General features: G+C 50.6%; 1 protein-coding gene across 4 annotated transcripts in view; it reads right to left on the minus strand.

Moving 5' to 3' along the window:
• Window positions 1-17,111, minus strand: part of LOC140732212 (HEPACAM family member 2-like) — a 38,928-nt gene that overhangs the window by 10,142 nt on the left and 11,675 nt on the right. For 2 of the 4 annotated variants that reach the window (XR_012100017.1, XM_073054518.1), the window contains exons 1-3: window positions 11,368-11,472; window positions 7,175-7,315; window positions 1,085-1,429 (exon numbers count right to left, since the gene is read on the minus strand). Coding sequence is in view for 1 of the 4 variants with exons in the window: in XM_073054518.1 (XP_072910619.1) it covers window positions 1,085-1,429; window positions 7,175-7,229 (400 nt within the window). In the remaining 3 variants the exon portion in view is untranslated. Of the gene's footprint in view, window positions 1-1,084; window positions 1,430-7,174; window positions 7,316-11,367; window positions 11,473-17,111 lie in introns of those variants that run through there. The other 2 variants (XR_012100018.1, XR_012100019.1) reach the window with 2 other exon arrangements.

Genomic DNA, 17,111 nt, shown 5'->3' on the forward strand with positions numbered 1-17,111 from the left:
ACAGAGGGAGGCTCCCTCCACACTGTCCCATCACACACTCCCTGGGTCAGACACAGAGGGAGGCTCCCTCCGCACTGTCCCATCACACACTCCCTGGGACACAGAGGGAGGCTCCCTCCACACTGTCCTGTCACACATGCCCAGGATCAGACACAGAGTGAGACTATCTCCACACTGTCCCGTCACACACTCCAAACAGGAAGGTGAAGCTCCTTCCCAGTACTCCATCCATTATGTGGCCAGACCTCTTCCTGACCCTTTCCCTCCTCTTCATCATGGGGCCACTCATCTCCCTCCCTTCACTTCCTCTACCCATCCCCTCTCTCCCACTCAATGGGACCCTAACATTAACCCTAATGCAATTTCCCCTTCACCATCAAATGGCCCATCACTCTCTCTCCCCCTCGAAAACTCTCTTCCTCATGGTTGAAGAGGACCCCTTCCCTCCTCCTTCCTTTCCCATCCCTCCCTTTCCTCTTCATTCTCACTTGCCTCTCACCCTTCCTCTCCCCTCACTCTCAACTCTCCCTCCCTCTTCTCCTGCTCGCTGTCTCTCTGACACCATCCCTTTCCCATCCCTCCCTTTCCTCTTCATTCTCACTTGCCTCTCACCCTTCCTCTCCCCTCACTCTCGACTCTCCCTCCCTCTTCTCCTGCTCGCTGTCTCTCTGGCACTATCCCTTTCCCAGTCCTACCCCCCTCTTTTATCCTTTCCCTACTCCCTGACTCCCTGCCCCCTAACTCCTTCTACCCCTCCCCACTTCCTCACCCTCCCTTCTCCTCATTCTTACTGTCCTCTTTCCCCTTCCCTTCTCCCTGTTCCCACTACCCATCTCCTTCTTCTACTCTCTTGCTTCCCCTCCACTCATCCCCTTGCCCTTCTCTTTCTCCCCCTAACCTTCCCTCCCCGCCTCCTACCTTCTTCTCCATCTCCCAATCCCACTGTCCCCCCTCTCTCACCCAGCCTCTCTCTCCTTCTCCTTGTTCCCTTAACCCCCCTCTTTCCACTGATCCTCCCTTTTCCTCTCTCCCCTAGCCTGCTCTCCCATCCTCATCCCCTTCCCCTCCCCTCGAGTTGACCCACCGTAGACAGCCACACGTGCCTCTGCCTTGACCTCGGTGCCATCCACGGCGGTGATGGTGATGTGGTAGAGGCCATGGTCACTCTCGGTGAACCGGGTTATGCAGAGGGAGCCGGTGGTGCTGTTGAATTGGATGCGGTGCTGGTATGGTGCAGAGGGGAGGGTGGCGTTCCTGCTGGCGATGTACTGCAGGATGCGGGTGGGGAAGTCCTTATCCACCCGCCACGTGATACTGTGCAAGCGCTCGGAGACCCCGAGCTGGTACTCGGCCTTCAGCTCCACCGGCTCCCCCACCTGTCCCCACACCAGTTGCTCACTCAGCCTCACCTCCAGGCAGTAGGTCGGGGCTGCAACAGAAAGATAGCAGGAACAGTCAGCTGGTCCCAGCACTTTCCACCCCAGACCCTTCCCACAACACAGCTGGACCTCCTGGACCCCCACAGGAACGGACGAAGTGGAGAGAAGTGTGGGAGCCGAGAGTTGGGAAGTGGGAGTGGTGAGGCATAGATGGACCAAATGGAGTGGTTCTGTGGGTCCCACTAAGGAACCTTCACTTGACTCCCTGTAACAGAACATCACTGTACACAGGCATGACCAAGATTCAGGTCAATCCCACTGGGGCAGGGGGCAGCGGGTAGAACTTCTGTCTCCCAGCCCCAGAGACCTTGGTTCGACGCACTTCTGCACACATATGTACGTGATGTGTGTGTGTCTCTCTCTGTATAAGTCTGTGTCTGCAAGGTTCAATGTGTACATGTGTGTGAATCATGTGTATTTTTGCATGTTTGCGTGTGTGCATTAGTATGTGACTTTATGCATCTGTGTGTGTGTGCGCGCGCACATGAATATGCATCTCTGTGTTTGTGTCTGTATGTGAGTCTCTACGTGAATGAGTGTGTGTGTGTGTGAGTGTGTGTCTATGAGTGTGTGCACACATCTGTGCGTGGAGTTGGTGCCTTCTCGCTGAGACCCTGTGGGCTTCCCTCAGGGCCTTCGGTTCCGTCCCACATCTAAATGATGTGCGGTGTCAGTGGGTTAAACCAATTGCCCCCTATGGTGTATAGGTGAGAGGTAGAAAGTGGAGTGGGTGGGGTGTTGGTACGGACATGGATGTGCTGGAACAGATTAGGTGTAGGATTGGTGTCAGCTTTCCCCCTAGAGGGAGAGGAGTCTACAACTAGATAGAAGGTGAAAGGGGAAAATGTAATGGGAATCTTAAGTCTAATTTTGGGTTGGTCCCCACTGAGAGATACCCTCTCTGATCCTTTCATTAAGCAACAAATGCCAGCTATCTACAACTGAACCATCCAAAACACCCTTGTGCCCCATCAGAAGGAGCCCAGATTTGAAGGGCTCATGTAGAACCCAGGGTTCCCTGCCATGGGATGACTGTACGTGGTGGTATTTAGAAGAATGAAAGGGTTTCCATTGAAAACTATCAAATACTGAAAGGCCGAGATAGTGTGGATGTCTTCTATAATAGGGGAGCCTAGGTCCAGAGGGCACAGCATCAGAATACAAGGATATTCCTCTGGACAGAGATGAGGAAGATTTTTCTTCACCCAAAAGAGGTGAATCTGTAGGATTCATTGCCACGGTTAACTGTGGAGGCCAGGTCATTGGGTATACTTAAAGCTGAGGTTGACAGGTTATTGATTAATTGGTGGGTCAAAAGTTACAGAGAGAAGGCCGGAGAATATTGAGAGAAATAATAAATCAACCATGATCGAATGTCAGGGTGGACTCAATGAGCTGAATGGTCTAATTCTTATCTGATTTCTTATGGTCTTATGGTCCAATTCATTTTGGGGATTTGGGCAGGGATGTCTTGTCCAGCATATGGCTGCACTTCCTTAAATACCCTGCACCAATGGCCAATGCCAAGGGCACTGCAGTGTCACCGCCCCCCCCCCCCCACCCCTGTACTGGCCTAGAGTCATGTACAGGAGGGTCATTGGAGGGAGGGTGGAAGGCAGATAGCTTTGCACTAAGGTGGGCTTATGGGCCTGTTTCTGTGCTGCACTTTTCTATGACTGTATTCAATATCTCCCTCATCTGTACAGCTCCACGCATAGAGATCTAATCTTCCAGTGAACCAATTTTGTCCCTTGTTATCCATGTTCTCTTCATATGTCTGTAGAAGCCCCCATATTCTCCTTCACCTTTTCTGCTACAGCAACCTCTTGTCTTCTTTTAGCTCTCCTGCTTCCCTTCTTAACTGTTCTCTTGCATTTCTTATACATCTCATGTGTTCCTGCCTGCCTGTACCTGCTATGCACCTCCTTCTTTTTCTTATCCAGGATCTCAATCTCTCTCGAAAACCGAGGTTCCATAAACATGTTATCCTTGTCTTTTATTCTGACAGGAACCAGCAAGATCTGTACTCTCAAAGTTTCACTTTTGAAGACCTCACACATACCAAGAACAGCTTTGTCAGAGAACAATCTGTCCCAAACCACACTTGCCAGATCCTTTCTGATACCAACAAAATTACCCTTTCTCCAACTTAGAATCTCAACCAGAAGACGATACCTACCTTTGTCCATAATTACCATGAAACTAATGGCATTGTGATCAGCAGATGCAAAGTGTTCCCCTACACAGACTTTTATCACCTGCCCTAACAGGAAATCTAGTATCACGCTCTCTCAAGTAGAGTGTGTACTGCTGTAGGAAACTTTCCTGATCACATTTGACAAAGTCTATCCCTGTCAGGACACTGGAGCAGGGATCCAATCACAGACCCAGCACTGTGCACACAGTGATATTAATTGAGAAACAAATCCTGAGGTGCAAACAAAGTCAGCGTCAAAGTTCAGGCAGAGATCAAAACATCTAGAGAAATTCAAAAACCAGTATCGGGAAACAGGCAGAGTCAATACTCAGTCGGACAGAGTACAGATACAAACGCTGGAAAGGCTCAGGAAAATTCACTGGCACAATCTGGCAACAAACAGGTGAAAACACAGGACTGACATACACTGAGCCATAAACAGAGAGGCAGATGATAGGTGGAGCACAGTGAGACACAGGTAATAATGAGAAGCAGATGAGAGACAGAGTACTGTACTCAGTTGGTCATGAGGGCTGGGCTGTTGTGGAACGGGATGAAACTGCTGAGTGGGTTGAGCAAGATGTCGCTTCAATGGAGCGCCGGTTGGAAGAACTTGAGTCGGTCGTGGGTCGGAGATTAACTGGATGACGGAAGTGAGTTAGAGATGGAGGCCAGCGGGAAAGAGGAATGGAGTGGAAGGAGTAAGAAAAGAAAACAGAGGTATCAGGTGTCGAACTCTGAGGAATAAGGGGATGATCAAAATAGGACAGCAAAACAATGGAAAGAAGATGAGATTAAAGCAATTATAAAATTGAGCGAAGACAGGGCGTCTTTTGGTGATTGGAACCTGATTCATTTGATGAAGATGATCAACAAACTTATTGGTGAGGTCAAAAGAGCAAAGGTATTACGAAATGGATCAAAATTAGTGATTTGTCGGGATAGTGCTCAGCAAGGCAAAGTGATAAGATTGAATAAAATAGACGGCAAAAAAGTACAATGTTCAATTCCCAACAATAGAAATTGGACTAAAGGAATTATTTCAGGGATACCAACGAAAGGTACTATGGATGAGATTAAACAGAACATAAAAGGAGCCAAAATTATTGAAGTCAAACGTTTGAAAGTTACAAGAAACGGGAAAAAGTGTGATATTTTATCGGTTATGATTAACTTTGATGAAGAGAAATTGCCTATTAAAGTTTATTTAGGGTATATGTGTTATGAGGTCAGAATATGTATTCCACTGCCTTTAAGATGCTTTAAATGTCAGAAATTCGGGCATATTGTGGCGGTCTGCAGAGGGAAACAAAGATGTGGGAGATGAATACGGGAAATGTGAGGCGGGTGCTAGGCTGAAGTGCTGCAATTGTGGCGAGGAACACTTATCGAGGGTGTTAATAGCAAGATGGCAGCTGAGATACAATATGGAAAAGCAACTCAATGGATCAGTTACGCGGAGGCAGTGAGAGGATTTGCGGAAAAGGAGAAGGCGATCAAGCAAACGAATACAGGGAATAAAAAACTGGTGAACTGTGAGGGCTACAAGATGATAAATAGGGATACACTTATAATGAGTAGAAAGGATTTTGTACTGTTTGTGTTCGGTGCAATTAACTGTTCAGCACAAACAGACAAAAGAACTGAAAAAAATTAAAATTATAGTCAAGTCTGCAGAAAAGTATCTTGGCATTACAGGGCTTAGGTGGGAAGTAGTTGAAGAAACGCTGAATGGAGGAACACAGTTCACAGGCAGGGGAGGCGGGATATCAATGACAGTATGTATTATACAATGGAATGCAAGGTATTATCGCAAATGGTCAAGAATTTAAGAAATATGTATCAGAACTTACGGAAAACCTCAGATTTTATGTGCACAAGAAACGTGGTTGAAACCCGGGGCAACTGTGCACAACTCCAACAATAAATGGAAGTACTCAATAAGAACAGCTGTGAGTTGGAAAAGAGATTGGAAAATGGAGGAACTTATTACAAAGTTACAAAAGGAAAAGGAATTGTTGCAAAGTGAATTATCTACACTCAGATTATAAAATGAAAACGTGGAAACAATTGAACTTCGAGATCTCAGTAAACAACTACAGGCTATGATTCAAGTGAAGGAAAACTTGGAAATGGCACACTAGAAAAACTGCAATTATTAAAAGTAAAGCATGCAGTAATTAGAATTCTTAAACAAGATTTCAGTCTTACAAATGATGCAGATTTAATCAATGTAATTGAGAATGCAATTACTTGGAAACCATGTGACAAAATTTGGGAAGAAAAGCAGTGTGCGGCACTGCTAGCTAATGAGACTAATTATACATCCTGCAGAGGGCAGCAATACGCCTAGATGCGTCTAAACTGGAAGAAGAAGAAGAAGAAGAAGAAGAAGAAGAAGAAGAAGAAGAAGAAGAAGAGTACTCAGTGATACAGGGGTCGGAGTAGAGCAGGAGCAGGGACAGGAGCACAAGACAATACAACACCACAGACTGGCGGAGGGGAAAACACACAGAGTTCAACTGGAGGCACTGACAATCCCATCCAGACCTTTTACAGTATGGAAGTTGCAGTCAATATCTGAAAAGTTAAAATCACCTGCTATAACAATCTTATGCTTCTTGTAATACTCTACAATCGCTGGCAAATTTGCTCCTTTAAATCCCACAGACTGTTGGGTGGTCAATAATATACTGCGATTAACATGGCTGTACCTTTCCTCAGTTCCACCCATAAAGCCTCACTAGACATTATTTCCTCAAAGAATTCCAACAGTGTTGTCAAGCAAGCTTTCCCCTGAAGAAAACCATGCTGACTTTGGCCTATTTTATCACATGCCTCCAAGTAACCCAAAACCTCACCCATAACTCATTGATGTGAACTAATTGTTTGCTCTATTGAATCAGTGGGAGTAATGATCCAATACCTCACTCCCAGAACGTTTACAAGCCTGATTTCTCGAGCACCGGCATAATTGAGTGGTGTCTGTAGCCTTCCCACAGCTGCCTGTGATCTTCAAACACTTCCCACACATGCAGTCACAGGGATGGGCAGGGGTGTATTTGGCTGAGGGGGTGACAGAGATGGGGGGGTTTAGGGTCTAGAGGATGTCATAGAGAGAGGGGGTTTATATCAACTTGAGAGGATTACAGAGAAAGGGAGAAGTGTGAGGGCTGGAGGGTTTTCTATAGACAGGGACGTGTAGGGGCTGGAGAGGATGACAGAGACAACAGGGGATGTAGAGTCTAGAGGATCTCTTAGAGAGAGGGAGGGCTGAATCAGCAGGAGCAGATTACAGAGACACAGCGGGGTGGAGGGGTCAGAGGGTTTTATAAAGACTGGGAGAGATGTAGATGATGGCGGCCTCAAAGAGACAGTTTGTGTAGGGATCTGAGGGAAGGGTTTAGAGGTCACTGGGGTTCAAAGATATACGAGCCTGGAAGAGCTTACAGAACTCTGGAGGTCTGTAGAGTTCTGAGAGGGTTAAAAAACAGGGAGGGCTCCAAGGATTGTTGTGCTGATGCGCCTCTGTCCTTACCCAGATACAACAGGGTGAAGCAGATAATGAAGATGGCTGCTGTTCTCAAATCCATAAGTCAATGTGCGGATCCAACTGTCCGGCTCGCAAGTTGTCTTGAATCCCCATCTGCCTGGTCACTCATCCTGGTCTCTCCGCTTTCTGTGAAATGTCAAGGTCAGCCTGTGTGAATGGGTCCACCATGGTGGGAGTGAAGCAGGGAGTAGCAGAGCAGAGGAAGGAATGGAGGGGAGGGAGGAAGGTGGAGGCTGGAGGGGGTGGAAGGAGAGGGGGGAGCAGAAAAGCGAGGAAGAGTGTTGGAAGAGGAAGGTGGTAGTGCAAGAGGAGGCAAGGAAAAAGAAGAGGGCAGGGAATGGGAAGGAAGGGAGGGAGATGGAAGGGAGGGAGATGAAAGAGGAAAGGGTTCAGGAAGAAGGGTGGGACAGCCCAAAACAAGGAAAGGGAAGGGGAGGAGAGAGAGGGGAAGAGAGAGCAGTGGGAAGAGGAGGGGAGTGAAGAGGAAGGGGGAAAGAGGAGGGGTTGGAAGAGGAAGGGGAAGAGGAGGGGAAGGGTAGAAGGGGAAGAGGAGGGGGAGGGAATGGGAGTGAGGGCATGGAAGAGAAGAAAGAGGAGGGGGAGGGGAAGGAAGGGAAGAAGATGATGGAGGGTAGGAAACGGGGAAGGGGGAAAGGAGGAGAGAGAAGAAGAGTGATGGGAACAAGAAGGGTGTGAAGGGAAGAGGAGGGGAGATGGAGTGAGGGGGAGGGGAGGAGGGGTGAGGGGAGGGAAGGGAAGAGGAGGGAGGGATGGAGAAGAGGAAGGAGAGGGTGTAGGAAAGGGAGGGAGGATGTGAGGGTGGTAAGGAGATGAGGAAGGAGGAAAGGATGGGAGGAAGGGCAGAGGGAAACAGAAAGGTGTGGGGAGGGTGGAGGGGAGAGCAGTGGAGGGGAGGAGGCAGGGGTAGGAGGAGAGGAAGAGTGAGGGGGTAGGGGAGGGGGAAGTGGCGAGGGAGGGAGAGGAGGGGAGGGAGGAGGAGGGAGAGGAAGGGAAGGAGGGGAGGGTGGGAATGGAGGGAGTTGTAGGAGGGGAGGAAGGGAAGTGTAGGAGGGGAGGGAGGAGGGAGTGGAGGGAAAAGGGGGAAGGGAGGAGTGGACGGAGGGGGGTGAGAGAATGAAGAGGGAGGGGGAGGGAAAAGGGGGAGGACAGAGGGAAAAGGGGAGGAGGAGGGGAGGAAAAATGGTGGAGTGGAGGGGAGAGGGAGGGGTAGGGGTAGGGAAAGATGGGAAGTGGAGAGGGAGGGGTAGGGGAGGATGGGGGTGGAGTTGGAGAGGAGGGAGGGGTGGAGTGGGGGAGGGGAGGTAGGGGACGAGGGGAGGGGTGGTAGGGATGGAGGGGTTGGTAGGGGAGGCTGGGACGGAGGGCAGGGGTGAGAGGAGGGAAGGGAAGAGGAGAGAGGGATGGAGAAGACAGAGGAGAGAGTGTAGGAATGGGAGGAAGGATGGGAGGGAGGTCAGGAGATGAGGAAGGAGGAAAGGATGGGAAGAAGGGCAGAGGGGAATGGAGACGTGTGGGAAGAGTGGAGGGGAGAGCAGAGGAGGGGAGGATGGAGAGGTAGGAGGAGAAGAAAGTGTGGGGCGGAAGGTGACGGGGAGGGGAGGGAGAGGATGGGAGGGAGCAGGAGGGAGGGAAAGAAAGGGGAAGAGGGGAGGGTGTGGATGGAGAGGAGTAGGAGGAGTGGAAGGGAGGGGTAGGAAGGGAGGGAGTGGAGGGCGATGGGTGTGGAGGGTGGGAGGAGGGGGAGGGGAAAGGGGAGGGAGAGGACTGGTCGAGGGGAGGAGGGCGTGGAGGAATAGGGAGGAGGGGTGGGGGAGGTAAAAGGGGAAGGAGGGGAGGGAAGGGGAGGAGGGGAGGAAGGGGAGGGTGGAGGAGGGGCAGCAGGTGAGTGGAGGAGGGGGAAGGAGGGTGCAGTAGGGGAGGGAGGAGTCTTGGTGTATGTGGAGGTGAGCAAGGGTATGGGATGGGTTGGGATGAGGGGAGTTTGGGAGTGAGGTTGGAGGAGGGAAGGGAGGAGGGAGTGGGAAAGGGGTGATGGAGGCGGAGGGGTAGGAGTGGAGGGAGAGGGAGGGAGTGGAAGGGGAAGGGGAATAGGGAGGAGGAGAGGGAGGGAGAGGGAGGGAGTGGTAGGGGAAGGGGAATAGGGAGGAGGAGAGAGAGGGAGAGGGAGGGAGTGGTAGGGGAAAGGGAATAGGGAGGAGGAGAGGGAGGGAGTGGTAGGGGAATAGGGAGGAGGAGAGGGAGGGAGAGGGGAGGTGGGGAAGGGAGGGTGGGGGGAGAGGAGGAATTAAGGAGAGGGGTGGAGGGAAGTGGAGTGAGGATATGGAGGAGGTGGAGGGGGAGTTAGGGGGAGTGGTTGGTCCGGGAGGGGTGTAGGAGAGGAAGATGGAGGGAGGATGGAGGAGGGTGTGGGAAGGGAGGGAGTGGAGGGAGGGGGCGATGGGTGTGGAGGGTGGGAGGAGGGGGAGGGGAAAGGGGAGGAAGAGGACTGGTCGAGGGGAGGAGGGCGTAGAGGAATAGGGAGGAGGGGTGGGGGAGGTAAAAGGGGAAGAAGGGGAGGGCGAGGTAGGGAACGAGGGAAGGGAAGGGGAGGGAGGGTGGAGGAGGGGCAGCAGGTGAGTGGAGGAGGGGGGAAGGAGGGTGCAGTAGGGGAGGGAGGAGTCTTGGTGTATGTGGAGGTGAGCAAGGGTATGGGATGGGTTGGGATGAGGGGAGTTTGGGAGTGAGGTTGGAGGAGGGAGTGGGAGAGGAGTGATGGAGGCGGAGGGGTAGGAGTGGAGGGAGAGGGAGGAAGTGGTAGGGGAAGGGGAATAGGGAGGAGGAGAGGGAGGGAGAGGGAGGGAGTGGTAGGGGAAGGGGAATAGGGAGGAGGAGAGGGAGGGAGAGGGGAGGTGGGGAAGGGAGGTTGGGGGTGAGGAGGAATTAAGGGGAGGGGTGGAGGGAAGTGGAGTGAGGATATGGAGGAGGTGGAGGGGGAGTTAGGGGGAGTGGTTGGTCCGGGAGGGGTGTAGGAGAGGAAGATGGAGGGAGGATGGAGGAGGGTGTGGGAGGGGAGGGAGTGGGAGAAGGAGGGGAGAGGGGGAAGGGGAGGAAAGGGGAGGGAATGGGAGGGAGGGCATGGAAGAGAAGAAAGAGGAGGGGAGGGGAGGGAAGGGGATGGGGTGGAGTGGGGGTGGATGAGGGGCGGAAAGGAGAGGGGAAGGGGAGGGGAGGTTAAAATGCAAGGATGGGTAGGTTTGAGTAGTGTTAGGGGGAAGGGGAGGGGAGGTTAAAATGCAAGGATGGGTAGGTTTGAGTAGTGTTAGGGGGAAGGGGACGGAATGGAATTGAGGATGAGTGATGAGGTTGTATTGGGAGGGATTGAGGCGGAGGAAAGGGTCTGGGGGATGGAGAGTGGTGCTGAAGTGTCCCAGTAATAGGCCGGGGTGGACAGACACCAGCGGAGGGTGATACCACCACATACGCCCCTCCCTCCCTCACTCTACTACTCCCGTCGCAGGTCCACGCTTCCTCGGACCTTGACACGTTCTTCTCGGGACCACCCGGGAGAATCGGACCCAGACCACAGGCTCCCGACCCGGCGCAGCTTCCGCAGGACCCAGGTCTCAGGTGGTGAACCCGCACCTTCCGTGTCCTCCGCCGTTCCTAGCCAAGGAGACTCCTCCTACATCACCAACCGACCTCGGGCATGTCGTTGTCAGTTCTGGACCACCTCACGGGATAATGTCAACAGTCCAGATCGGAGACAACCAGTACACAGCCCTGTTCCCCGTCCCGGGACTGGAGACACAATCGCACAGTCCCTTAACCAAAGATCCCAACACACATCAACAGCTCGGTTTCTCAGATCCCCACCATATCGCTCCACCCCATCTCCCTCTCCTATCTCCGCATCTCTCTCTCTCTCTCTCTCTCTCTCTCTCTCTCTCTGACTCTCTATCTTTCCGTCTCCATCTCTGTCTATCGGCACTCTATCTCTCCCACTCTCTCTCTCTCTCGATCCATCTATATATATACACACAAATATATTTAAAGAGAGAGAGAGAGATACGTTATCTCTATCTACTCGCCTTCGCAAGTACTGGATTCCATCCTCCGCGCAACATAATGTGTTACAAAGAGTCCTCCCAACTCCCGGACGCTCCTGCTCCCACGCTCACCTCACCTCAGCTTCCTGCCGGGACGCTGGAGTGCGCTCCGGCTGAGGCTGTTTGCAGTGTGCAGCCGGAGCGCTGCTTTTCTGCGTTTCGAATGCGTAATCTAGATAAAACCGAAAGTGGGGAATCCACATTACCGGGAATTAGACTCATACTTCGGGAACAGGATGTTGCAACTTTTTTATTGGACGACAGGACAGCGCTGAGGCTGGTTGACGGGATCTGTCCCTTTCACATTCGGTCTCCCGTCACACCAACCCCACCCCCCCCCCCCCTCCTCTCACCCTACGGCCGACCCCAAAGCAGTTCACTACGCCCCGTTTCCCCGCTCTGGAACTGGGCACGGTTGAAGTACACCGCCCATAGGGTGGTGTGCCATTCTGCCCAGAAAGTCTTCCCTTTCCTGTCTACCTCTTCACTGATCTTTCCCCTCTTCATCTTTCTCCATTTCACCTGGTCTGTCTCTCTTTGTCTCTCTCTCCATACCCCTCCCATCCAAGGCAAACCCTTGAGCACTGTAAGTTGAAAGATCCGAGAGATTGGAGGAGACACAAAGAACATGTAGCTGCTGGAGGAATATGGAGGTTCTCGGCCATCCCAAAGACTCTACAGATATCTCCCAACCCACTGAGCAACTTATATAATACACAAAAATACAACTCAAAACACATCTCGGCCCGAAACGTTGGCTACTCTTTTCTCACGGATGCTGCCTGACCTGCTGAGTTCTTCCAGCGTCGTGTACGCATTATATAATACACGTTGGCCGATCCCACTGTGAGCTGGTGGTGGTGTTGACAGTGAGCCGTGTGGTCATGCTGGACTATTCACCCAGGAAGGGGCAATGTAACCCCGATGATGGTGAGGTAATGAACCTAAGGACATCAGTTCAGATCACAACGTACACCGTCAACAACGGGAACCTGGGAAGATGGTGGTCGGGGTGGGGGGAGTTGCATTGCTGAGAAACATGGGTACCTCAGACCTGACTCCCTGGAGGTGGCAGTGCAGATGGGTAAGTTGAGGAAGGTGAGTGGGTTATCACTTCATAAGCTGCGGGGGTGGGGGGGGTCAGCACAGGTCTATGGAGGTTACACCACAGATTTGTACAATGTTAGTTAGATCAGAGCAGTACTCATACAGTTCTGGTCACCCCACTATGGCGAGGAGGTGACTACACTGTAGAGTGTGCTAAGGAGATTCCCCTGGGATGGGAATCTCCATTTTGAGGCCTGGTCTGTTCTTCCTGGAGTGGAGGGGGGGCATCTGATAGGGGTGTTCAAGACTGACTGAGGCAGAGAGATGGGGTGGGGAGAAGGGAACATTCCCCTGTAGTAGAGGTGTCTAAAACCATAAGATACAGGAGAAAGGTGAGGCCATTCAGCCTGTCGAGTCCACTCCAATTTCAATCATAGCAGATTTTTCTCAACCCCATTCTCCCGACTTCTCTCCCTTACCAATCAAGAACCTATCAATCTCTGCCTTAAATACACCCTGTGACCTGGTGTCTACAGCTATATGTGACAACTCCTACAGATTCACCACCACCTGGCTGAAAAAAAATCCTCTTTACCTCTATTCTAAAGGGATATCTCTTTATTCTGAGGCTGTGTCCTCTTGTCCCAGACTCCCCCACTATAGGGAACATCCTTTACATCTCCAGGACTTTCAGTATTTGGAAAGTTTCAATGAGATCCCCCTTCATTCTTCTGAATTCCCTGATTACAGGCCCAGAAATCAAAACCTCCTCAGAGGCTTCCAGATAGAACGATTGGGGGAGCTGGGGGGCAGTGGGGTTTGAGATCTGGATCACATTGTCAGAGAGGGTGGGGGAGGCAAACACTCACACGACATCTTAGAACTACAAGGCCAATGCACAGAAGGGTACAGGCAGAGTGGTGAGAAACTGGCCAAGTGTAGGAGGGGACTGGATGGTTAGCATGGACTAGATGGGATGAAGGGCCAGTGTCTCCTTGACTCCAACAGAGCAAACATGTTAAACTGGCAGAATGGCCTGAGGAAGTGGTGAAAAGTTAACAGGGTAGCAAACATCAGTGTAGGTCACAGTGAAAACATTGGTCTGCCCACAGCTGGGAAGTCCACATTGTTGGGAGTTGTGAAGAAGGGGCCAGGGTTTGAAAGAGGTGGAGACGAGCCATTCGGCCCATCTGTACCCTGCCAACTAAGGCACCCATCTGAGCGAGTCTTTTTGTCCATGTTTGGCCTATATCCTTCTAAACCGTTTCTATCCACATTCCTGTCCAAGTGTCTTCTAAATGCTGGTATTGTAGCTGTCTCAACCACTTCTACTCATAGCTCATTCAATGCACACACCACCCTCACTGTAAAAAAATTCCCTTCAGGTTCCTGCTAAATCTATTCCCTTTGAGTTCAGAAACCACAAAGTTATGTTCCAGCTCTATAAAACTTTGGTTAGAGTACACTTGGAGAATTGTGTTCAGTTTCGGTCATCGTAAGGAGGTGGAAGTTTTAGAGAGTGCTGAGGAGATTTGCCAGGAGACTGCCTGGATTAGAGAGCATGATTTATGAGGGTAGGCTGAGTGAGCTCGGGCTTTTCTCTTCGGAGCAAAGAAGGATCAAAGGTGACTTGAAAGTGAAAATGATAAGAGGCATAGATAGTCCAATCACAAACAAGAGATAATCTTCAGATGTTGGAAATCCAAGTACAAAATGCTGGAGGAACAGGCCAGGCAGCCTAAATAAAATCAAAGTCAACATTTCGGTCCGGGACCCTTCAACAGGACTGGGGGAAAAAGATGAGAAGGTAGTTGGGGGAGGGGAGAGAGAAACACAAGGGGATAGATGAAACTGGGAAGGGAAGGGATGAAATAAAGATCTGAGAAGTTGATTGGTGAAAAAGATATAGGGCTGGAGAAGGAAGAGTCTGATAAGAGAAGAAAGGCGGCCATGGGGGAAAGGTGGGAGGAGCACCAGAGGAAGACAATGGGGAGGCAAGAAAAGAGGGACAAGGGGATAGGGAAAGGTGAAGGATGGGGACATTCCCGGAAGTTCAAGAAATCAATGTTCATGCCATCAGGTTGGAGGCTACCCAGACAGAATATAAGGTGTTGATCCTCCAACCTGAGTGTGGCCTCATCACCACAGTTGAAGAGGCCACGGACTCCTCTACATCAGTGAGACCTGACGTAGATTGGGAAACCTCTTCACTGAGCGCCTACGCTCTGTCCACCAGATGAAGCAAGATTCCCTGTGGCCACCCATTTTAATCCCACTTGCCATTCCCCAAGCAATAGGTCAATCCAAGGCCTTTTCTACTGTCCTGATGAGGCCACACTCAGGTTGGAGGAACAACACCTAATATTGCATCTAGGTAACCTTCAGCCTAACTGCATGAACGTCAATTTCTCAAACTTTTAGTAATGCCCCCCTTCACCATTCCCCATCCCCTTTTCCCTCTCTCACCTTATCTCCTTGCCTGCCCATCACCTCCCTCTGGTGCTCCTCCCTTTTCTTTCTTCTCCTATTAGATTTCCCCTTCTCCAGCCCTGTATCTCCATCACCAATCAACAAATCTACTCATCTTTTTTTCTCCGGTCCTGCCAAAGTGTCTCGGCCCGAAACTATACTTTTTTTCCCATTGATGCTGCCCGGCCTGCTGAGTTCCTCCAGCATTTTGTGTGTATTGAAGAGGCATAGATCAAACGCACAGACTGTGCCTTTTTCCCAGGGCATAATTTTAAATGTTCGGGAGGGATTCTTAGATTGGCACATGGATGAAAGAAACATAGAGGGCAATGTGGGAGGGATTGATCTTGTAGTACGTTGAAATGTTAGTTGCACATCATGGCTCAAAAGGCATGTACTGTGCTGTACTGTTCACCTTAAACGTGTGTCCTTTCATTATTGATTGCCCTGTATGCATTCACCCTACCTGTACCCCTTGTGGTTTTATTACACCTCAATAAGGTCACCCCTCAGTCTCCAACACAGATAAATCCCCATCCTCTTTCCATAACTCTATCCAGTGAGTCCCAGCACATCCTTAGGAAACTCCTCTGCACCTCCAAGGATGGTATGGGATGTGGGATTTAATGGTAAAGGTATGGGCAACATTCCTATTGGGACAGGAGTGAGGACCTATGGATCCCAGAGATGGTGTTGGGCTGGAATGCAGTGGGGAGGTGGGGTGTGAACAGCTCCGCCCAAGGGTGACTGAAGGGTCCTTACCCAGGGTGTTTGAAAGGAGCACAGCCATGGAGGGTGATCCCATGGGAAGGGGATGGGTGGGGCTGGGAGAGGTACAATGGGCCAAGTGGCCTCCTTTATGCTGTGGTGAATATTGAGGGAGTTTCCAAAAGGGGCAGGAAGGACAAGGGAGATACTGAGGGGGGAAGCTCATAGATGGTTGTGAAGGTGGGTGGGGGTGTGGATGGTCAGGGTTTTTTTTATAGTTCCAGCTCCCTTCTCCATTCCTCTGCCCCACAGTCTCACACTCCTCTGTCCACCCTCCATTTTACCCCCTCTCTGCCTCCGTCACTATGTCACTTCTTCCCTTCTCTCCCTCTGATCCATCTCACTTTCTCTTTCCTCTTTCTCTTCTACTCTCTCCCCCTCTAACCTCCCATTTCCTCTCTTCCCTCTGCCTGTCTCTTCCCATCACTCTCCCTCCCCTTACCCCACCCCTCTAATGGTGTTCCACAGGAGTCTGTGCTTGGACCAATTCTTTTTACCTTATATGTTAATGATTTGGATGATGGAGTTGATGGCTTTGTTGCAGTTTGCAGATGGTATGATGATAGTTGGAGGGGCAGTTAGTTTTGAGAAAGCAGAGAGGCTACAGAAGGACTTAGATTAGGAGAATGGGCAAAGAAGTGGCAGATGGAATATGTGTTGGGAAGTGTATGGTCATGCATTTTGGTTGAAGAAGTAAAAGGGTTGATAATTTTCTAAATGGACAGAAAATACAAAAGAAAACTGAAGCGCAAATGGATATGGGAGTCCTTGTACAGGGTTCCCTAAAGGTTAATGAATGAACGTAGTGATGAGGACAAATGCAATGTGAACATTCATTTCAAGAGGACTAGAATATAAAAGCATGGATGGAATGTTGAAACATTATAAAGAACGAGCGAGGCCTGACTTGGAGTATTATGAGCAGTTTTGTGCCCCTTCTTAGAAAGGATGTGCTGAATCTGGAGAGGGTACAAAGGAAGTTCATGAAAATGCTTACCAGATTGAACCACTTGTCATACAAAGAGCTTTTGATGGCTCTCAGACAGCACTCACTGGAATTTAGCAGAATGAGGGATGACTTAATTGATAACTGTTGAATGGTGAAAGCTTTGATAGAGTGGACGTGGAGAAGATGTTACTTATGATGAGAGAGTCTAAGACCAGAGGACACTGACTCAGCATAGAGGGGTGTCCTTTTAGAATGATGAGAAAGAATTTCTTTAGCCGGGGAGTGGTGAATCTGTGGAATTCGTTACCAAAGCCAGCTGTGGAGGTCACCTTTGTGTAAATTTTAGACAGAGGTTGATAGATTCTTGTTTGGTCAGAGCATGAAGGGATGGGGGTGGGTGAGAGGAAACGTGGATCAGCCATGATGACGGCAGAGCAGACTCAATGGGCCAAATGACCTATTCTGCTCCTATATCTTACAGTCTCTCCTTCCTGTTCTCTTCTCTCTCCGCCCCCCCCCCCCCCGTCTCTCTATGCCACATCAAGCCCCCCTCGCCACCCCGCCTCTTCACACTCGGCTGTTC

The sequence above is a fragment of the Hemitrygon akajei genome, chromosome 1 (assembly GCF_048418815.1).
Source record: "Hemitrygon akajei chromosome 1, sHemAka1.3, whole genome shotgun sequence".
Classification (NCBI taxonomy): domain Eukaryota; kingdom Metazoa; phylum Chordata; class Chondrichthyes; order Myliobatiformes; family Dasyatidae; genus Hemitrygon; species Hemitrygon akajei.